This window comes from Neopsephotus bourkii, unplaced genomic scaffold (genome assembly GCF_033783945.1).
Source record: "Neopsephotus bourkii isolate Nb327-2 ecotype Australia unplaced genomic scaffold, CSIRO-AGI_Nbou_v1 NB_1060, whole genome shotgun sequence".
Taxonomy (NCBI): Eukaryota; Metazoa; Chordata; class Aves; order Psittaciformes; family Psittacidae; genus Neopsephotus; species Neopsephotus bourkii.
Window position 1 is genome coordinate 3,903,831 of NW_026901548.1, and position 22,422 is coordinate 3,926,252.

Below are 22,422 nucleotides of genomic sequence, written 5' to 3' on the forward strand. Positions count from 1 at the left end.
AACCCTGATTAGGGATGTCTTTGAGCATCACTGAGGGGCTTGGTTGTAGGTCTCGATCTGACCCTGCACATTCACAACTGCCACTCTTATGAGGTGGTGACATTCTCTCTTAGTCCCTGGCTACTGGAGTCTTTCCTCTTTCTCTGGAGATTGTTTTTGAGGTGTTGGTATTTCTGGGAGTGCTCTGCCTTTTATTTCTGCTTTGGAAGGTTGTTGATTGAGCTGGTGGTCAGGGGAGGTGCTCAGGTATATTGGCTGATAGCAGCTTGACTTAGGGAAGCCAGAGCTGTAATATGTTCAGGAACTCATGATTTGGAAGTAGGAGCATTGCTGTGAGGAGCCTGCAGGTAAGTAACCTTCCCCCTACAAGACATTGTACCCCAAGTCACAGAGCCTATGGGTAGCCTGGTGTGTACACCAGGTACAGTGCAACATAGGGAAGTGTACTTGAGCTGGGAAGGGTTAATGCATCTGTTTGAGGAACTGATGTACATTGGTGTGAACAGGTCTGAACCTTATTAGTATTTTGTAACTTTTTGTTCATTGTTTTGCATGGTACTTTCAAAACCATAATTTTGGACCTGAATGCCAATTTCCTATGTGTTTAACGAGCTTGCTGTATCATAAAGCTTTTAATCTGTTTTTTAGAAAAGCTAAAAGCTTCTTAACTTATATTACAATTTCACCATCTTAAAAGTATTTTATAACTACTGCTGTCCTTTGATTTGTTTCCATTTTATTTCTATTATCTTGCAGCATCTTTTATCCAAATTCTTCTTTCTTATAAATCTTGTAAGTAGGAACCAGTAGCTTTTCCTTAATTGCGGTCATGCTTTTCTTTTTCCATTATCCCATATTTTATTTGTAAATTCATTCCCATTGTCTCTTGTAGCTTTTGCACTTTTACTTGGAAAAAGACAAGTAATTTTTTTTGTGTGTGTTTTTGAATGGGGAGGATTGTTGGCAAAAGCAAATTAATCTGCCTGAATCAGTCCCATCTTTTCTGTACTTTAGTCTGTGATCATGTCATGAGTTTCAGGACTTTGCACTAACCATGTTTTTTTTACTTAAAGCTTATTTTACAGACCTAGTGTTTGATTTGTATGCATTGTGCATGTAGTGTTTTTTTCCAACTACAATATATTGCTGGATAGCTTATTCAGGACAAAAAATGGCTCATGGGAAGATACATAAAGATTTGTGCTTATTTGCTACTTATGTCATGAAAATCTGTAAGGTAACAGTAAGTTAAACAATGAATTTAAAGGCAAAAAAATAAAGAGTATACACCTGTCATTAGGATGTTTCCTTTAAAAGCAAACAAACAAAACCCCTATCCATAAACTAACAAGTTGAAGTGTTAATGTGCCATTTGGAGACTGCCTAACCTCAGGTTCATTTGGCTGTTTCATGTGAGGAGAGGGACCAAATAAGGAGAGAGAACAGTTTGCTGAAACCCCATTGATATGGGTCCCTATAATTTATTTGTAACAAATGTTTATAAAACAAAACTGGATCAAAGCAGTTTGATATTCAGAGCAGCATAAGAGGTAACTTGGCCAGCTGAAAATTAAGCACTTGCTTGGGAGTTACACTGTCACCATCTAAAAGTTTTCTGATGTGTTAAAACAGCAAGACAAGGTGGTACTTCTGTCTTCTGGAGATGGGAACTAGATGAGGGAAGATCCTTGTCCTCCAGAGAGGGTAGGAAGCTAATATTGGATAGAAGCATGCTCTTCCCAGCAGGAAGTTGGAACAGGCTCTAGAATACAAGGATCAGTTGTCATCCTTACAAAGAAAAAAGTTAATTATGCTCACAAGTACTTTCTAAACAGAGGCACTGACTCAAATGCAGTGAACTAACAGCTTCATAACTACTAAATTTGACTTGATCTTTGTGTCCAGGATCCCATGAGCCTTGTCTATACATTAACACACACAGTGAAACGCTGCTTTTTCTCTTCCCAGCTATAGCAACTCAAGCTAGCGTGGAGTTCCGCCGGAAAGGATCTCAAATGTCCACAGACACAATGGCTTCCAACCCCATGTTTGATGCAAGTGAATTCCCAGACAACTATGAAGCAGGAAGGGCAGAGGCATGCGGGACACTGTGTAGGATATTTTGTAGCAAGAAGACTGGGGAGGAAATATTACCAGCTTACCTATCCCGGTACTAACCTGTCTTCCAGTTGCTTTGTTGGTATAACTTTATGGTGCAAATTAATTCACAGTGAATAGTGTTCAGTTACTGACTAAATTCTGGGTTGCCAATTCATAAACCTGGTTAGTCCTGAGATGCTGTAGGTGGAGATCCCTAGCTAGACAAAGTAGTGATTTTTGTCTTCTCATTTTGCTGGTTTTCATTGGGTTTTCTTCCAGTTCCACTTGAAGGGGAGTCCTCTAAAGTACTTCCCGGCTGTAAGGAATGTTGTCTTTTTGATATTTTTCTGCTTTTTGTATTCTTATTTTTCTGTAATTTGTCACTGGATGGTGTTCAGATGGATAAAATCAGTGTGCAGACATAAGATGTACACTTTATTAGACCATGAAGGGTCCTACCTCGTCAACACAACACTGGGATGGAATTTGTTTGTTGTAGTGGGGTTTTTTTCTTCAAATATAGGAATGTGCTAATATTCCACTATTTGAAACAGTTGGGCTCTGAACTACCTCTGTTTTCATTCTTCTCATAAAATAAGGCAATCTTGCCCATCATAGTGTACCTTTTTTTTCCCAAATTTGTGTTAAAAAGTGTAATAGAAAGGCAGAGACTCAGCTTCAAATCATGACTTGCCAACTGTCCAGGTACACACTGTCCCAGGTGGCATCAAGACTTCCTGGAAGACTGAACTGTGTTATTTCTTTCATGTTGTAGTGTTTTGTGTCTAGATAGTCTGTGTTTCTCTTACCCATTCAGTCAGGTTCCTGTGTTTCCAAGCCTTTAAAAACAACAGATTAAAGGGGATAGAAGGATTCTCTCATAAGAAACTGTAAAAGAAACCAACTGCTCCAGGGTGATGGCCAGCTGGGTTCCTGCCCCCAGTTTTTTCATCTGAACTGGTTATGATGGTTATGGTTGATCTCATTTTCCAAACTGTTGATCGGTGTGTCCTGTCCTGTTCCCCCCACCAAAGATTTCCCAGTATTTTTCTTGTGTTGGGGAATTAAGGATGGGAGTGAGACCTTGATTTTATGTGGGGAAGGGAGCAGTGGGAGAGCATGTGGTCGAAGTGTTGTTAGTAACCATTGGGGCTATATTTGCACAGCTCCCAGTCTGTGTTGCAACAGGTCAAAGCTTTCAGTAAAACTGTGCTGCACTGGCTTTTCACATGTAGTACATGTGATTTATGAGGGTTTTTTGTTAAGCTGGTTAATATGTTTGACTTTGCTGAAGTATCCTGGGGGGAATGCTCATAGAAACATTTCCTAGCTCTGATTTCGAACTATTTTATGTAGAAAAGATCAAATAGTGGCTGCACATTCTTGTTCATGTGGGATGCTGATGCTTTTTATGTGCAAATAATTTAATCTTATCTTTCTTTGTCAGATTTTACATGCTTTTAATTCAGGGTTTGCAGATAGCAGATTTCGTTTGCCACCCCGTTCTTGCCAGTGTTATCCTAAACTCCCCTCCTTTGTTCTGCTGTGACCTGAAAGGGATCGATGTCGTGGTTCCTTATTTCATTTCGGCTCTTGAAACTATTTTACCTGACAGGTAAATTGCTATTTCCATATAAATATCATCAGAAATGTGGTGAAGTGCTTTATCTTCAGGGGTTTCTGTCAGTAGCTCTCATTGAAGTAGCTCTGCGTGTGGGCCCCATAGTATGTTTTGTATTTGATGGTGATAATAACACACTTCATAAGCTCTAATTTGTATTTTGTGTAATGCAATTTTCTTTAAAGCAATAGTAGTGCTTATTTTAAATGAAATATGTGAGTTGTGTTAGCTAGATACTCCGTTCTGGAAAGCAGTAGCTGTAAGAATAGGGAAGAGGAGTGATTTAGGTCAAATACATTGAAAACCTACTGATTTTTAAGTAAAATTTCACAGGACATTCATTAGTGGCTGTTGCTGCAGTGAATTCATTAAGAGGGCAATCTTACACATCATTAAATAGAAAAATTGATGATTCAGACTGGCTGGTGAAATTGGAGTAGGTTTTTAAACCAGAAGATATAACATCATTTGCAGAGCTGTATAGATTTCTGGATGTTTTGCTAAGTAGATTAATACTACTCTGTGCATGCCTTCTTCAGCTTATGTTTTGTGTCTTGGTATTGCATTTCATTTTGAACTTATGCATAAAATATTGTTTATCTTCTGGGTTTAAATCTGAGCCACTGCTTCTTTTGGGTAGGTCTTAGAAGAATTTGCTGGTGGCTACTGAAAAAATCTATTTGCTAATCAGTTCGTGTTCTATGCAGAATGCATGTGAGCATATTCTGAGGATCTCTGCTGGATTTGAGTTGTAAAAATCCAGTGGAGGGTCAGGACTAGAACTTCCTGTTTTGAAGATGCAGTATACAAATGGTATTTTCATCAGCTCACTGCTTTCATATGGGTTACAAAATCCTTAGCAATCCTTCATGGGTTCATTGTGTTATTGCTGCTGCTTAAAAAAGAAATAGGAACCCTGAGCCTAGAAAGAAACAGCTACATTATTTACTGCAAATCATTTAAGACCACAAGGTAGCTGTGTGTTTGATTTTAACTTAATTAGTTTTGGCTGCAGATTCCTGTGAAAAGTTGATTAACTGTGCAATGCTTTGATTTGCAGAGAACTCTCAAAGTTTAAAATCTATGTAAACCCCACAGAGCTAAGAAGAGCTTCCATTAACATCTTGCTGTCTCTGTTGCCTCTCCCTCATCATTTTGGAACCATAAAGTCTGAGGTAGTAAACCTTTGTGTTGCATTTCCATTTTTGTTTTCCTGGTTGTTTTGGGGTGGGATTTGGATGAGCTGTGGGTTGTATTTAGTGTTCTCTTTAGCAGTTAAAACTCTCTCCAGCAAGTCTGTAGCAGTTGTACTATTACAAGTATGCTGTCAACACTGACTTTTGAAACCAGCATCATGCTGGTGTGATCTCTAATTGATACTGAAATAAATGTGTTTTTACCCTCAGGTTGTCCTGGAAGGGAAATTCAGCAATGATGACAGCTCGACATATGATAAGCCAGTAACCTTCCTTTCCTTGAAGCTGAGGCTTGTGAATATACTTATAGGAGCTTTGCAAACGGAAACAGATCCCAACAACACTCAAATGATTCTAGGTTATTACAACTCTTTATTAACTGTGTTAGATAAGTGTCTGTCTTAATCTGTCCTGGAATAATGTGAGTTGCTAGTAATGTGTTGTTTTGCAAGAAAAGTGAAATTCCTGGCAGGTTGTCATCTGTGTAATCTCCCTAAAACTAAGAAAACATCTTGGAAAGCCTTAGAATTTTGTTAATCTTTTTTAAGATTTAACAAAATAAATTGTTAAATCTTTCTTTACAGGTGTGGAATAGTCCTTCAAAAATAGAGGTGGAAGTGAAGGACATCCTAGCAGGGAAAGTCAGTTACAAGTAGGAATAGAAACAGGAAAAGTTTTAATATTGAGAAATATTCTTGACTAATGAGTTATAAGGAATGTTTTAAGTTTTGGCATGCTTCTGTCTAGAAACAAGCTGTACTACTGGGTGACCAGTGGTCCAGCACTGACAAAATAGAGATGACATTTGTTTAGCACTGTGTAAATCCTCAGAGAACAGCTTTGGCACAAAGTCTGGAGAGGCATTGTGGTTTGGCAAGAAACTTTTCAGTGAGGTAATGAGTGTATTATCATTATTCTGATTACTCAGAAAGTAAGTAGAAGCTGAAAACTTGAATAGTGCAGAATCTGTCAAGCTAAATATATTTTCAGACAAGTAAAAATATACTTGCCTTTTATTCTTCTCCCCCTCTAAAACACCTTTAGAAGTGTATTTTTCCATGTAATGCTGTTCTTGTCTTTTAGTTACAATACCACTTTCCTTTTGTCTGGTTAAAAAGGAACCAGATTTGCACTGCAATGGGAGATGTCTGCCTTGTTCTGGGACATGGGGAGCCTGCCGATTAATAGGGGAGGGCAAGAAAATGGCATGGTCAAAGAAGTGAAGGGAAACAAATCCAGTCTGCAAAGACTTTTGGGAAGTTTCCTTGCAGTGACTGAAATAGTTCTTTTACTAGCAGAAGGCTAGAGAGGAAGAGTTGAAAGAATGCTTTGGTACCAGTGCTGGTGAAGGGATGAGAGTATTTATGGTTTCAGAGTGATCCTAATGGCCAAACTGGGGTGGTCCCTTGGTGCCAGGCAACAACTTAGCCAACGCCAGCCCTGTATAACCCTGGAGGTGGCTTTGCACAACACAGCTCACTTCAGCACTTGGTTCTCTACCAAATGCTGTTGTTTTATTCACAGAATTAGTAGATATCCTTAAATGTAACATGAATTTTTAAATGAGCACAGTCTGATAGGAGACATGGAATAGTATCAATCAAGGAATTATATCAACCCTTCTGTGAAACTAAAATCTTTCTGAACTGAGGAACTTGAAAAACCTATGTTCAAAGCACTTGTAAAGTAGCTGAAAGCATTCTTTCTCAGCTCTCATCTGCCTCAAATGGCTAAGCCTGAAGCAAATTCCATGTTTTATAAAATCCTTACACAGAGTTTTCATGAACCAGAATTGCAGTCCTGTATGTTAGATCTGCAGCACTTTGTAAATTTTAGAAGCTAATATTCTACTGCAGATTTTAGTTATCTTCTTCTATCTGATTCTTCAGGTGCAATGTTAAATATTGTCCAAGATTCAGCACTGTTAGAAGCCATTGGCTGTCAGATGGAAACGGTAAGCATTTTCTGTTTATGAAGTAACCAAAAGAATGTGTTGCTTTATCTGCTGTTGTAATCTTCTCAGCATCTTGAGCTTTCATCACCATTTTTTTCTCCATTGTACCTGAGAACATCCTCTGGTGTAGGAAATCTCCTCAGAAAAATCTGCTCATAGCTCAAAACTGGCTTTCAATTTGCAGAATGGTGGTGAAAATAACCTCTTCAAAAGCCACAGTCGTACTAACAGTGGCATTAGCACTGCAAGTGGAGGCAGTACGGAGCCCACAACACCAGATAGTGAGAGACCAGCACAAGCCCTTCTGAGGGATTATGGTAAGAAGAGTTCTTCTGAAAACACCTTGTCCTTACATGCCAGGGTGGTGGTTTGGGGTTTTTTTCTTGTTCCTAGTTCTGGCTAACACATTAATGTGCATGGGTGGTATGAACCCATGGTGGAGAGACCCTTTGTTTATTGCCAGTTTGTGCTCATATGTGCCCTTGTAAGTGATTGGTTTTTAATCCTACTAAAGGACTTGGTTAACATTTTAAAAATAAGAATGTAAAAGCTTATGAAAAAGGTGTTTGCAAACTGCTTTACTTCAGCTTCTGTTTTCAAGACATTTAGTTTTCATGAACAGCAATGGGACGAATGTACACCAGGTATAAATAACATGTTTCAATCACTTTGGTAGCATTCCAAATGCTTACCTGATTTTTGCAACACCTTTTCTTAAACTATATTTAAAGAGCATTTGAGGGACTACAGTTTTTCTAGAGCAAGTAAGCAAAATGCTTGTGTTGTGTCATTTGTTATAACAAGAGAATTCAATGATTAACTTCAGTTTGCTGTGTCTTGTACTGTGCATTTTTGAATGTTTGTAATAACATCCATGTTATAAATCTGTGTGGTAAGCTGGACAAGTGTTGGGATCCTGGAATTTCATGTGCTCCTTTGGTCTTCAGCAGTTTAACTGTTGTTGACCAAGTAAATGAGAGAACAGATCACCTTTATTGTGTTGGAACCTAGGCTGACAGCTCTGTTCTTGCCAACCAAAAATGGTTTGGTTTGGTATTTTTCTTTAGCTCTATAACTGAGAGGAGGGAGATTGGCAAGGAAGACTTTAGTGTATTCTAGGTGTTCATATAAACATGTTGGTGCTTTTCCTGTAGGATTTGTTTGAAATGATTAAAGTGCTAGTTTTCAGCACACCATTTAAATTGTGTGTTTAGTTCGTATGGGCTTTCATTGACTTATGGCTTATAAAAATATCTATTTGTAAGGTTAAAAATATATCTGACTTATGAAGTCTTTAAACCACAACATAACTTGAAAGATGTGTCTGTAATACGTTTATCATATTGGATTTTCCTAAATTTCCCATGTGCAAAGGTAAGGATATAAGAAATTCATGAAAAGAATTAAATTGCTTCTGCTGGATGCTTCAAACAAGAGAACATTGAAAATAAGATGGTCTATTTTTAGTGTTTAACTGTAGCAGACACTTGTTACTAATGTAACACTGTACTTAGCTCTTCAGTGTTACATCTGATGATTTGAGTTTGGGAAGGATGTACCTTAGCTGTCACAGCTCTCATGTCTCTGTAACTAGTCATTTAGCAGTTTTTGTTTATGAAATTAATTTGCCTACTTCAGGATATTGCTTTATGTGTAGTATTTATGTTCCTAATAGAAATGGGAACAACTGATACCAAAACCAAAATTAAAGTCTAGAAATAATTGGGTCTTTTTTTCTCCAGGACTGATTCTTACATTATCTGTGTTTCTCAAACTAATACAACTTCGGATAAGCACTAGGTATAGAAAGAGTGGGTAGCTTCTGGCATAGGTAGCTGAAGTTACATGCACTCTTAGTTCATTATTGTGGCCTAAATATACAAGTATTAATATTTAATATACATTACCCCTACCTAAATTTTTCTGAGACTGCAAGACATCACAACAATTTAAATACAGCAGCAAAACCTGAAGTGCAGCAGAGTGCTGGCATTATCAAAAAAGTATTTTTAAAGTAAAAATTGGTATAAGCTAGTCTGGATGGTTTTGTATAATGTCTGGTGATGCATACGGGAGAGTTATCCCATGCAAAAGTGATTGACCCAAATTCTGGATTCTGGGCTGTGTATAATTTTGTGTGTATTGTGGCTGCTTTAGCTTGTGCCTGTGCTTTGCTTATTGTCACTAATGCTTAGTTATTTTCCCTCCCTGTGGTACGTGGTATTTGGGTTATATCCTAGCTCTTAATACAGATACAGCTGCTGGACTACTGATACGCAGTATTCACCTGGTAACTCAAAGACTCAACTCCCAGTGGAGGCAGGACATGAGTATCTCACTGGCTGCACTGGAGCTTCTGTCTGGGCTAGCAAAGGTGAGAGGTGAAGCCTTGTGTACTCTGGCCCCTTCTCAAAGGGTGATCATGGTCCTTTTCAGGTGAAAGTCATGCCACCATACAGTTGTCTGTGTCTGAGTTAGCAAAATGTTCCGTTTGGACACAAGAAAAGCAGTACTCCTTTTGTACTTCATATCTTCCTAATGTGAGTGCCTGTGGCTCAAATGATGTGTGTTCTGTAAATGACTGCTGCCTTGAAAGGAAGCTCAGGGTGGTCTGTTCAATACGCGTGCCAGGGTATTAAGCACCTTAATTGCCCTTTTGATAAGTGTGGTACTTGTTTTTCTCCTTCCATCTCATCTTGGAAATAGTTTTCTAAGCTTAGAAAATAATAGTGTGTTTCTAATAGGAAGGTGTCACCTTCAAGAACTTTATCTGCACACACTGCTTTTAAAAACTACTTCTCTTCCAAAACTGTTTTGTGAAGGAATCCTCATCCTCTCCTTGCTTTACACAGGTGAAAGTGGCAGTGGATTCCTCTGATCGGAAGAGAGCCATCAGCTCAGTGTGCAGCTACATCGTGTACCAGTGCAGCCGCCCGGCCCCACTCCACTCCCGCGACCTTCACTCCATGATAGTCGCGGCTTTCCAGTGCCTCTGCGTCTGGCTCACTGAGCACCCGGACATGCTGGATGAGAAGGTACAAACCTCTGGTGTGCATCTCTCCACCACTCCAGATTGTAATGCCAGTCTAGTCTTCATGCTTTCATGTGAATTTCGTAGTTTTCAGAAGTACAGTAGGAGTTTCAAAAATAGTTTCTGTGCAAAATAGTTTTCAGTTTTGATCTCTGTTCTTTAGTCATCAGGAATGTTTTTGGCTTTAAAATGACCTTTTCTGTTTCTGAGAATGTCTTGATCTTCTTGCTTTTTGAAGCTGGAAAAAGAGAGCAGAAGAAACCTGGAAAAAAACCCCAGAAACTGAAAAGAGAAATATAAGAGCTAACTGTACATAAGAGTAGCTACCTGCTGCAGATAGACTTCACTAAAAGCCATGTCTCCTCCCATTTCTGAGCTTCTACCCAACTAAAGCATCTTCTACACTTACCAGAATTCCTTTGATAACTTCTATTCTGATAATCTAGTGTGTTTCACCAAAAAACAGTTTTCTAGAAACTGAGCAAGGCATAGCTCAACCCAAGATGGAATTGGGAAGCTTGAAAAGAGCAGGCAGAGAAAGTTGCATGCTTCTAACAGCCTTTTGTCCTGCTGTGGAAAAAAATAATCGTCTAATTTGAAAGAAATTTCATTGCTGGTCTCCTTGCAGAGACAGCTCAGTGATCTTGCTAGATTTTTACATATAATTTACATCTGTATGTATTATTGATACAGTTTTATATAGAATATATCGTTTGTATATCCTTATTTTGCTTATATGTTCTATAGCATGTCTAAAATATGTATATTTTTATAAATAAGAATTGAAAACCCATGAGCAGGACAACAAACAAATATGCTTTCTGTAGGCATTTTGGGATGCTGGTGTTGCACTAGGTGACTAGGACAGGATGTGGCACAGCATGAGATTATTCGATTGCATAAAGCTTAATTTCCTTTCATTAGGTTATTTATTCTAATTATCATGGCATATTGACATAATATTACATACTCTGTGTGATATATTCTGGACACTTAGTAGCTCATTCCTGAGTCATGATAGTCAGATTTCATTGCATTTGCAAGTATTAGAATCGCAATTTTCCCAGTGCTTCGCCTTGTGTTTGCTTTGAATTTCGCCTGCTATTTTACTAGCCAGCACTCTAAACTCCTTGTGTAATTCTTCATGGCCAGTCTTTGCATCTCAACACTGGTTAATTTTGCTATGTCAGAAAACTTCCTCTTCACTTCTTTTTCTACATCAGTTCTGAATTTAAGGAGGGTACAGGGCAAGGCACAGACCTGGTCTCTGGATGTAAAACCTGGCCACTTCCTTGTGCTCAGAGTTTACCTAGTTACTGATTCATGAGAGCAGTTTCCTTGTTGTTCCATAGCTCAAGCCATGAGATTTGAACCTTTGCTGTAGCAGTCCAGATAGTTTCAGCAAATGGCTTTGTGTGATGAACAACACTTGAGTCATACCTTCAGTTCTGCTGAGTGCTGGCATCTCCTGCATTAGATCTGCTGAAGCTTTGCTGTGTCCATTAAGAATATTGTTACTGTTCTTCTGCTGAATTAGATCCCATGATATATCTTATGAAAGCTGTTGACAGTTGAAAGATTTGGAAAAGGATTTAGTGGAATTTTCCAGATTAGTTCATTCTTGATGTGCTTAGAACTTAATTAGAAGTTCTGCAGAGTCTTAGAAATGTATTTATTATCTCTTCAATATGTTTCCATTTTTCAATTGCACTCTTAATAGTCCTCTTGGCAATTTTGTACATTTGTAATGGAATATATTTGTGTATGTGTTCATTCAGGGCACTTTATACCATTAGAATACAAACATAAGTAAACATCTTTACACAGAGAAAGTACTCTTACAGCAAATGTGATCTTATTCCAACGCTGTCTGTTAGTATAATCTGCCTTTATTTGCTCATATTCCCAGAAGTGCTTTATTTTAATAGATGGTGTTTCACTGAGGTCTTGGAGACATTTATGCTTCTGCTATAACGTGGTTCCTCTTTTGTTTTAGGATTGTTTAAAAGAGGTACTGGAGATTGTGGAGCTGGGCATTTCAGGAAGTAAATCCAAAAACAGTGAACAAGAAGTCAAGTACAAAGGAGATAAGGAACCAAACCCTGCATCCATGAGAGTGAAGGATGCTGCTGAAGCTACACTGACGTGGTATGTAATTTGTCAGAGCATGTTTACTGTTTAGTGTTCCCTCTTCCCAAGTGTTTTAATCAGGAGTTCCCCGCTGGTGAGATCTCTGATGTAGCAAGAGCATTTGAACAGTGAGCCAGAAGCTCCCTCTGTTTTGCCCTTTGGGCAGGGTTGTTCTGTGCTCTGCCTTAGCTGGCTTCCTCCTCCTGTTACAGGTGTTCAACAGGAAAAATATCCCTGTGATTGCTGTCTTCCTCTCCTGCCTGTTCTCTTCCTTGGAGAGCGAAATCCACTCCTTCCTGCAGCCCATGGTGTTCTGTTCTCAGCCAGTCCTCTCTGCAGGCAGCAGTTCCCTCACTATCCCACTTGACCTAGCAATCCTGTCTTTCCATCTCCCCTTACCCTTCTTTGCCTGAGAAGTGCCATCCCCACACTGATTGTGAAACTGTTAGACACTGTCCCATGTGTAATGCGGCCGGGAATAGCACATGCAGCAGATGTAAGCTGATGCAGGAAGGGATGTCAGTCTGCCCACAGCACTGGGCTCGCTTAATATATTTGAGAGGTTCTGTTGGAAATGCAGTAATAGATAATATGTGGTCTGGGAAGGGGAAGCACAGAGAGGAAAGTTGGGATTTGCTCCAGAGAAGTCGAAAAGTGCTGTTGTACTGGATGAATAGCATGAAGGTAGACAGGACAGATTGAGGATGGGTAGGATAAATACATTTTGCAAACGGCAATAATAGCTCCTTTCTTTCTTGCTCTGCTTTGCAATAAAACTGTGATAAGCTTTGCTCATGAAAATTACACAGTTCTTTTACTAAGGTAAAAACAAGCATTCATCAGAACTTGTGGACAAACCACTGTTGTTGCCTAAAAGTGCCTCTCTTCATTAGGAGAGATGAAACTATGTGTTCTTGGGGTAAAGTGGAAAAGTATGAGGGGAGGACTTAACTAAACTTACTTCTGGTCTGGGTGGTAGTGTTAAGAGTAAAGACCTGAGATAAATCCTAGGATCTCTACCCTGACACTGAGCAACTCTCGTTATTGGTTCCTGCCACAGAAATTTTCAGTTTCTAATAGTATTTCTTCTAGGTTTTCTTATGTTTTTCTGGAGTTCCTAGGTCTGTTTCAAAACAAGCTGATGGGAGAGGGCAGGTTTACCCTGGCAGCATAACTGCTGTGTCAAGGCATAAATAAAGAGTATGAGTGAAGGCCTGTGCCTTGGTGGAACTGTTCATCTTCTTAATCTGTCATAACTCTTCTTTCTCACTTGCAGTATTATGCAGTTACTTGGAGCATTTCCTTCTCCCAGTGGCCCTGCTTCTCCTTGCAGCTTGGTGAATGAAACCACATTAATTAAATACTCTCGTCTACCCACCATAAACAAGCATAGCTTCCGATACTTTGTTCTGGATAACAGTGTCATCCTGGCAATGTTGGAGCAGCCTCTAGGGAATGAACAGAGTAAGTTAGTACTTCCCATTTCCTCCTTCCTCTGGTTAAAATTGTACAGAGCTGCGAAACAAAGGCAGTTCATTGAGTGTTGTTCTTGCATTTCAGGGACTTAATCTGTTCTGTGGGTGTATGATTGAGCAGAGTGTTGCTCTGGGATGAAGTGGTGGGAATAACTTTAATGTCACCAATAGTCAAACATGTACAAACCCATCCAAATTATTCATGCAGTTGTCTGTGCCTTTCATCCAGTTAGATCAGATAGTTGCAGCTGACTGACATCTAAATTATTGCTGATGGTCTAAAGTGATAACATTACAGTTTGAAAACATCCTTGTTCACAAAAGAATGAAAATATAAAGAATATAGGAGGCTTGACAGGGAGAAGTGCTCAACAAATGGTTGATGTGACACCTTTATGTTGCATGGATGCTTTTGCTTCCTTTAGGTCTCCTGTTAACAAATATTTCTGTGGGTGCTTTCAGCTCAAATGGTTTTAGTTGCTTCAGAGCTGTTATAACTTCCCTGTGTACCATTCTGTTCCATCAGGGACACCTACTGTAAAGGAGATCTGTCACAGGGTATTGGCTTTCACATATGAACCTCATTTGTTTCAGCTTCATGTGCTTTGACCAACAAGAATTATATTAAAATCTGGTATTAAATTACATGATGCTTTGAACTGAATAACTGATCCCCCTGTAAGTCTCCACATATCATGGCAGTACCTAACAGAATAGGTGAAAACTCTCTCATATGCGACCTCAGTTTAAGACCAAGGTATGTTAGATCTGCTGCTGTGCCACAGATACCTTTTCCTTATCTATGGACAGGATGGAGTCTAGATGCTAGTCTTGAAAACGGATTGCACAGAACTTCATGAACTTTGAGTTGTGGTCCAGAGTGCTCCAGCCTCACAGCGAATCACTAAATCTTGCAGAAAATGCTGATGCTGGGAGCTGTTGCTGCACATCCACCCACAGTCTGTGTTTGAGCAAGCATGTTCCTGACTAGAATGGATTAGAGCATACTTGAACATCTGAGCAATTCTCACTCTGCCTCTGCTAAATTCATTACTGAGGAATCCTGTAAAGCTATTAGAATCTCTGATTAAATTATCTTTTCTTACTGTGCGTAACTTGCTTACAAATCCCCTTTGAATGACAAGATTAAATGCAGTATTGCACAAGAGGGACACGCCGCTTTTAGGGAAGGCCACAGAAGTGAATGACTGTGGGAAGCTGGTTTGGTTTGTTCTTATGTTTATGTACCCTGCACCATGGACTTCCATGAAATACCAGGGAAGGAATATGTATCTGCTAGTTACCTGGTGGTGTCAATTGGTGGTTTATGTGCACAAAAGATACGTAATTTTAAAAAGAGGAGCTCTAGAGGTATGATGATCCCTTTTCTAAAGTGGTATCAGTGGCCTTTTAAGTCTTGAAGGAAGACTGAAATCCCTGCAATGTTAAAACCACCACTGTGCAAGTTGAAATTATCCCAAGATCCTCAGGGATCTGCAGCCCAGTCTCCTGCTCTAAACAAGGTTAATACTGAATTCAGACCAGGACAGAGCGATTTGATATTGTCCAAGTAGGCCTTGAAAACCTATGAGGACAACTTCTTTTTGTTCTCCCTATTCCTTGTGAAAAATTTTCCACAATTGAAAGTCAGAATCTTCCCGTGTCTTAGTTTGACCATTATCTCTTGTCCTTATACTGTGCTTATTGCTGCTGTTTCGTAGAATCAGAGACTGATTTGAGTTGGAAGGGACCTTAATCCTCATTCAGTTTCCAACCCCCTGCCATGGGCAGGGACTCCTTCCACTAGCTTGCTCCAAGGCCCTGTGTCCAACCTGGCCTTGAACACTGCCAGCGATGGGGCAGCCACAGCTCTGGGCACCCTTTGCCAGCGCCTCAGCACCCTCACAGGGAAGAGCTTCTGCCTAAGATCTAATCTAAATCTGCCCTCTTTCACTTTAGAGCCTACAGGCCCTTATGAAAGTGATTGTATTTTTGTGGGATCTTTACAGAAGGCCATGGAAGTATCACGGAAACCAGGTCTCCATATGGTCATTTTTCTTATCTAAGCATGCAGTGGCTGGGCAATCTTTTTTCATTCCTGGGGATAATTTGGGCAGAAAAAGCGATCTTCATGAATTTGGATAAAAGTTAATGATGAACCTGAGCTGGCAACTACTGAACAGACTATAGAGTAGACTAGAACTTCCCTGCTGCAGAGAGGAGGATCACTTGCTCCTCATCAGGAATTGTCATCAGGGTCATGGAGGAGTTACATGGAAAACAAAACCTCTGTCATCATGCTTTTGTTTTCTTTCTGGTTAAATTACTGCACAGTGAACTGTTTGCAATTTGTGATGATGTATTATTCTCTTAACCCATATGCTTTGCAGATGACTCTTTCCCCTCTGTCACGGTTTTGATCCGTGGGACATCTGGAAGATTTGCATGGGCCCAGCAACTCTGTCTCTTACCAAGAGGAGCTAAAGCAAATCAAAAGGTCTCTATCAAAGCCGTAAAGAAATCTTTAACTTAGAGATGTTCAGCAGAAATTCCACTAATGTGAGACAGCCCCACAGAGCTGGTGATTATACATTAAGGCTGAGCCACGGGGCCTTTAGCTGTAGGTAATGTGACACATCTCTGGTGACTCTTTACGACTTGTGATTAATATTAAATACAGGCTGTGAAAGTGCTGTTGCCTCTAGACGTGTTTAAGGGGAGGGGGCATTCTTGTTTTTTGGGAGGGCATCTTCTGAGGTCATGGGGCAATGGACAGTGTATTTAATGTGTAAGCATGAGTGTTGATGCTGATTTTAGGATGTCAGGTCAACCCCTTGTGGCAGACGAAGTCAGGTGGTGTAGGATGAGATGCTGTGTTTGTCTGTTTGTGAACTGCTCCAAATCTTCAAACTCTTCACATGCCTCTCAGTAAAATGAAGGAAATAATAATGTAGCTAAAATCGGGGCCCATCAGTCTCAGCTGTCATGTAGCTGAATCTGATCTCTTGAGAGCAGCCTTCAGGAAGACTCTTCACATGATGCCTTCGGAGCTGTGCTGTCACTGGAGCTGAGCCATTTCACCAGATTGTGTCAGTCCAAGTGTGTGACCTCCCACACCACAGGAGAAGCCATGTCCTGGCCTCCTTACCAGTTCTAAGGGAACTTTTCCACCCTGAAGTGATTCTCTAACTTTTAATGTTAACAGTTGTGCCCTTTAGAAGTGTAACTGGTAGTAAATAAATTCATAAAGCAGCACACAAGATGTAATTAAAGGTGTTATTTGCTTGGATCTTGTGCACCTAGATCTTTTGTTGGTAACTGCAAGTTTTGAATTGCACACTAACAGTTTGGAACGTAACATAGCAGCAATGTCAGAATTACATTATGATGTGTTATGCAAGCCCTTTTGATATTCTGGCAGTGCATCTCCCTCCTGACTCACAGCGTTGCTGCTGTTCTCTTCCAGGACTTCTCAGTTTGACTTGCTGTGATCATCGTAGTCAGCAGGGTTTAAATGGAGGCTGCTCAAACAGTTGGTAGATTTCACTCAATACAGTTATAATGGGCTGAAAATAAGATGTTGCCATGTAAACTTGGCATTCTTACTGGGATTTGCAGCTGCTCAGGGGTTAGATGCTAAGCAGGGTTCATAGATTCCAGGAGTGCAGCAACCAACATGGGCAGAGCTGTGTCTCTGTGAAAATTTACAGCCATGTCTTTAATACAAGTCTATTAGTTTACTCAATGTTTTTTAATGATACCTCTCACTAATGCATTTGTGTACTTCTGGTGATGAGGTGGAAGGGAAAGTTTTCCATCTGTTGTAGTGAAGTATTTTCTAGTGTTATGATGCCTTCAGTGTAAAAACTCTCCCCCTTTTTTGTCAGACTTTTGTACCAGAGCCTCGACCAGCTCCTAAAAATGATGTTGGGTTGAAGTACAGTGTGAAACACCGCCCTTTTCCTGAAGAAGTGGACAAGATCCCATTTGTGAAAGCTGACTTGAGCATTCCTGATTTACATGAAATTGTGAATGAGGAAGTAAGTCATTGTTAGTCTCTAAGTTTGTACTTGAGTTGGGGTATCTTTTTTTTGGTCTGTTCATGAATCATACACTAATGTCTTACTGTAAATAGTTTTACTCTTTAGCTTGACTAATTTAATATTAATGGAATAATAATCTCTGCAAACTAATCTGTGCACTTCTCCAGGCAGATGACAGTGCCTTGGATGTGGTTTTGGGAGGCACTGCTCAACATGTCTTACTGCTGATCCTAATATCCTGGTTTTGCTGGGAAGCAGAGGCTTGGATTTTGTTGCCTCTTCTGGGGAAATGGAAAGGCCTTTTTTGAGATCCTGGGAGGAAAGGGAGTCTGTTTCTCAAAAATAAAGCTTCACAGTGCCAAATGTGTTTTAGTTTCTGCTCACTTAAAAGGGAGAAGCTGTAGCTGATACTGGGCATGGAAACTTGCAACTGGTCCCACACGAAGAGGGTGTTTAGATGTTCACTTTGTAACATGGCAAGGTCTTGTTGATAGAGCTGTAGTAAACATGCTGGTAGTGGAGTTGCAGCTGCTGCTTACCAGTTCCTTCTAGCTTTCCTGAGTGATGGAGCTGTTGTTTTAGTGGATCTTGGTGGAATCAGCATTTCACACAATGTTTTCCAGCTCGAAGAGCGACACGAGAAGCTGAGGAATGGCATGGCCCAGCAGATTGTTTTTGAGACTTCCATAGATCAGAAGAGTGAAGAGGAGTGGCGGAAGAAGAGCTTTCCTGATCCCATCACGGAGTGTAAGCCCCCCCCACCGGCACAGGAGTTCCAGACAGCACGCCTCTTCCTCTCTCACTTCGGGTTTCTCTCACTAGAGGCATTGAAGGTGACCTGATACTTCTTAGTGTTGTGCAAACGCCCTCAGTACCAAAGTTATCCCATTCCTATGCTTGTGCTTTAAATCATTCCGTAAGATTGAATTAGGTTTTGGGTTGGTACTTTAAGAGTTTCTGAAATACGACTGCCTTAAAAGTTCTGCTCCAGAGATGATTATGCTTGAAATGGTTTAATCATACCTAAACACTTGGGAGTGCTTATAGGTTGTAGAGCTTTCTTTTTAAAGTTCAAATAACAGTTTGTAGAGAAGATCCGTATTCTTAATTTGAAGTTCTGCCTTTTATCTGTGGATTTTCCATGTTATTTGTTGCATTTTCTTCGAGAAAACCATCAACAAAAGCAGACAATGGAGCTTTTGCAAAAATTATGTCTAAAAGTGTTTAGTATTTTGCAGATTTTTGCTGTACAAGTTAATAAATATGTAACTACATATGTGATTGTGTGTAGTTGTGGTAGTTTGAAAGTATCTACTGCTTCTGTTGTGGTAGCTAGCACTCCTTTTGAGCAAAATGTTACGTCTGTTTCACTGGCAAAATACCATTTTTATTTAATGAGAAGAGTAGAATGCAACAAATAGTCAAACTATGGTGTCACTCACAGTAACAGGATTATAATGTGTCAGAGCTTTGTGTATGATTTTGCTCTTAGAAAAGGGAAGTTGTCTTTATATTTTACTGGATTCATATAGAAATCATAAAGAACTTTTCCAGTTAGGAAAGATGGGTTTTTAAGCTGTTGAACTCTGTCTGTTGGATAGGAACCTGCTAACAGTCGTCTACCTCCTCACCTGATTGCACTTGACTCAGCTCTTCCTGGGTTTTTTGATGACCTTGGCTACTTGGATTTATTGCCATGTCGTCCTTTTGATACTGTTTTCATTTTCTACATGAAGGCAGGCCAGAAAACAAGCCAGGAGGTAAGTGAAGGCATAGAGTGCCAAATAGCCCTTATCGTCTTGTTTCTAGTATTTCTCAAGTTCTGCTAATGACTAGAGGGGAGTATCAGACCCAGGGGTTCTGGGCACTGTGTTTAGTTACAGTGTGAGCTATAACAAGTCACTGTGTACTCCTTTCTTCTATAGGTTGAGGTATGTTACCCACATCTAGGGTTGTGGTAACATCTCTTTTATATAATTAAAAATATGTATAAAATACATATTTAATATATTAAAATATTCATAGTATTTTTATCTGTTCTGTCCTTGTTGTCACTATTTGTAGAGTTAAAAGATTCATATCAGAAATGCTTTTCAAATTGGCTCAGCTTGCAGGGCAGGTTGCAGTTTGTTCTCAGCAATATGCAGTGTCCTGGTTTTGTTTCTAATGTTAAACACTTGTTAAAGGAATGAAAAGCTTCTGCAAGTAAGAAAGTGCAGCTGTTTTGCAAGTCTTTACACTACACTATTTGCATTCCAATGCAATCAGGTTAATCAGGTTGATCTGTGCAAACCTAAATAGTCAATTCTTTAGACTGTGACCTAGAAACTCCCTACGACAGCTTATGGACTCTTCAGAAAAGGCTATTTCTGTAGTACCTTCTCCTCATTCCATTCATAATTCTCATAGCAAAGAGTAGAATCATAGCTTCCATGATAAATTATTCTGCCATCTCCTCGTGTCTCTGTGAATGCAAAATTGACAGAACGTTGCAGCATCTCCTACTTTTGAGTGGAATACACTAGTTCTTGAAACCAGCATCATGCTGTTTGTGAGTTTTCAAATTGAAGTTCAAAGTAGCCAGTACCCAGTCTTCCCATCTCCGAAGTCAGCTACCAAACAAGGTATATAAATTTTGCCTTCCAGCTGAAATGTGCTCTTGCTGAGCTAGCAGAATGCTTTTTTTCCCATCTGATGCTTATATGCTATTATGGATTTAGACAGATGTGATTACTTAGTCCTGCAGAACTTGCCACCCTTTGAAACCCAATTAGCATGGGGTTTGCCATGTAGATGTAATAAAATCTTGTGTTTGGGAGATTCTGGATGTATTTAGACGCAGTATGAAGATGCCACTCCTGCTTCAAGATCCCTGGACATCTTGCTGTGATTCCTGAGCCTTTCAGGTTGTGCAAGGTTGCAGTGGCAGTCGAGTTAAAGTACTTGTCTCTACGGATCAGGGCTGAGTGAAATACTGATACTGCTCCAGTCCTTGAAAAGACACGTGGTTTATTTCTGTCCTGCATTGTTTTCGATATTAACAATCGAGGGAGGAGGAGATCAAAGCCAAGTTGTGACATGGTTTGTGCTTCTAGCAGGGCTGACTGCCTGGTCCTACTCATCTGTCTCTCTCTGTGAGTTCACGCCACTTCAGCTCAGGACTTCCTTCTGTTCTGAGCTGACCTGCTGTCCTTTCACAAGGAGTAATGTCAGCTGTGTTTTATCTGATGCTGCAAAGCCTGGAATAGTGGCATCTAGCCTGCTATTGCATTAGCTCCAAATATTTTTCTGTGGTGGCAGGTTTTTACACTTGAGAAGTTCTCATGGCATTTATTTATACAGGGTAATGAAGCTGCCTGCACACTTTTTACATCATTTTATTTCACATCTTTAAATGTCCTTTGAAAATCCCCCCTTGTCCTTGTTTTGCTGTAAATTCTTCTTTTGAATGGGCTTAGATATAAAACCATACAGTTGTATAAAGCCTGAGCTTGCCTATTTTCTGAAGTTGTCTTCTAAACTGCATTTAGCTATGCTTCAGAATGAATTGAGATACAGCTTCAATGAGCATAGTGATGAGAATAATCGTAATATTGCAATGCAGTATATATAGCCACTGCTGAACACCGTATGAGGCACTAGGGTGGCGTGCCAGGATTGTGTGGATGGATAAACCAAAATCAAAGATGCTCCTGCCAGAGAATAGACTCGCATAGATGGAGAGGGTGGATGCACTGCACAGCATTGTCTGTTCCACAGATCACAGCGGTTCTGGTAGACCAAATCACAAACCATCCATGTCTCCCCGTGTGCCAGTTGGTGAAAGTCTCAACTTAGTGGATAAAAATTACTTTTGGATGTGGAAACATCCCAGATCTTTTTAAGAAGTAGGATTAAGGTTTAAAGTGAGCAGCACAGAACAGTGACATTTTAAAGTGCTTGCTTGATCCTGCTGAAAGAGTTTTGCAAAATCAGTTTTGTAACTTAAGACCCACAGTCTGAATTGCTGGGTGTCATGTGCAGGTGAGTAGTGATAAAACACCTTTCTCCTCAAATTTCCCCTCAGTTTTGTAGTGAAAATTGACCAAAAAATTCTCATGTTACATTTTGTGTTAATGCAGATTCTGTGCTGAACAGTTTTGTGGCTTATGCCTAATGAGTGGATAAATCTCCAAATTGCTATTTCTAGCTGTTTGAGTAACCATTTTACAGGCTTTGATAGTGATGGCAGAGAGGCATACTGATATAATAGGACATTGCCAAGCAGGATGGGAGGATGCTGGGCAGCAGGAATAGTGTCCTGGGGTTCCAGGCTTGCTGAAGAGCTGTTTTTCAGCAAAACCATGTTGGTGACATTAAATCTTAATTTAAAAAGGGGGGGGAGGGGAAGAAAAGAGCTGCTTCCTGAAGTCTCTTGTATTTACCATGGTGCTGCTGGTTGTTTCAGATCCTGAAGAACATGGAGTCTTCCAGAATTGTTCAGCCACACTTCCTGGAGTTCTTGCTGTCTCTTGGCTGGTCTGTTGATGTAGGCAAGCACCCTGGATGGACTGGCCATGTCTCAACAAGCTGGTCAATCAATAGCTGCAGTGATGAAGAGGGACCTGAACAAGGTAAGGCATAGTAAATGGTTAAATTAAGAAGTTTAGGCTCCTTTTAATTTAGGTGTTCAGGAGCAAGAAATTCTATCTAAGCACTTGCATATTTTTATTAGAGAAATGCCTTACTAGAAAGGAATGTGTAAATATTTGATTAAACTTCAAGTCAAAGTGAGCAAAGCTAATGTGTGTCTGTTACTGGGAGGAAGTAGCCTCAGCAAGAAGTATCTCTGTGCTATGTTTTTAGCAGACATGATGAGTCTTTAATATGTTA

General features: G+C 39.9%; 1 protein-coding gene across 4 annotated transcripts in view; it reads left to right on the forward strand.

Moving 5' to 3' along the window:
- The window catches only part of RALGAPB (Ral GTPase activating protein non-catalytic subunit beta), a 47,114-nt gene that overhangs the window by 14,962 nt on the left and 9,730 nt on the right, over positions 1 to 22,422 (forward strand). The window contains exons 9-24 of one of the 4 annotated variants that reach the window (XM_061361636.1): positions 757 to 792; positions 1,969 to 2,170; positions 3,548 to 3,715; positions 4,782 to 4,896; positions 5,128 to 5,275; positions 6,807 to 6,871; positions 7,056 to 7,188; positions 9,112 to 9,245; positions 9,724 to 9,906; positions 11,899 to 12,050; positions 13,309 to 13,496; positions 15,898 to 16,004; positions 17,395 to 17,547; positions 18,174 to 18,383; positions 19,152 to 19,310; positions 21,998 to 22,163. In XM_061361636.1, the coding sequence (XP_061217620.1) occupies positions 757 to 792; positions 1,969 to 2,170; positions 3,548 to 3,715; positions 4,782 to 4,896; positions 5,128 to 5,275; positions 6,807 to 6,871; positions 7,056 to 7,188; positions 9,112 to 9,245; positions 9,724 to 9,906; positions 11,899 to 12,050; positions 13,309 to 13,496; positions 15,898 to 16,004; positions 17,395 to 17,547; positions 18,174 to 18,383; positions 19,152 to 19,310; positions 21,998 to 22,163 (2,319 nt within the window). The remainder of the gene's footprint in view (positions 1 to 756; positions 793 to 1,968; positions 2,171 to 3,547; positions 3,716 to 4,781; positions 4,897 to 5,127; positions 5,276 to 6,806; positions 6,872 to 7,055; positions 7,189 to 9,111; positions 9,246 to 9,723; positions 9,907 to 11,898; positions 12,051 to 13,308; positions 13,497 to 15,897; positions 16,005 to 17,394; positions 17,548 to 18,173; positions 18,384 to 19,151; positions 19,311 to 21,997; positions 22,164 to 22,422) is intronic. The other 3 variants (XM_061361637.1, XM_061361638.1, XM_061361639.1) reach the window with 3 other exon arrangements.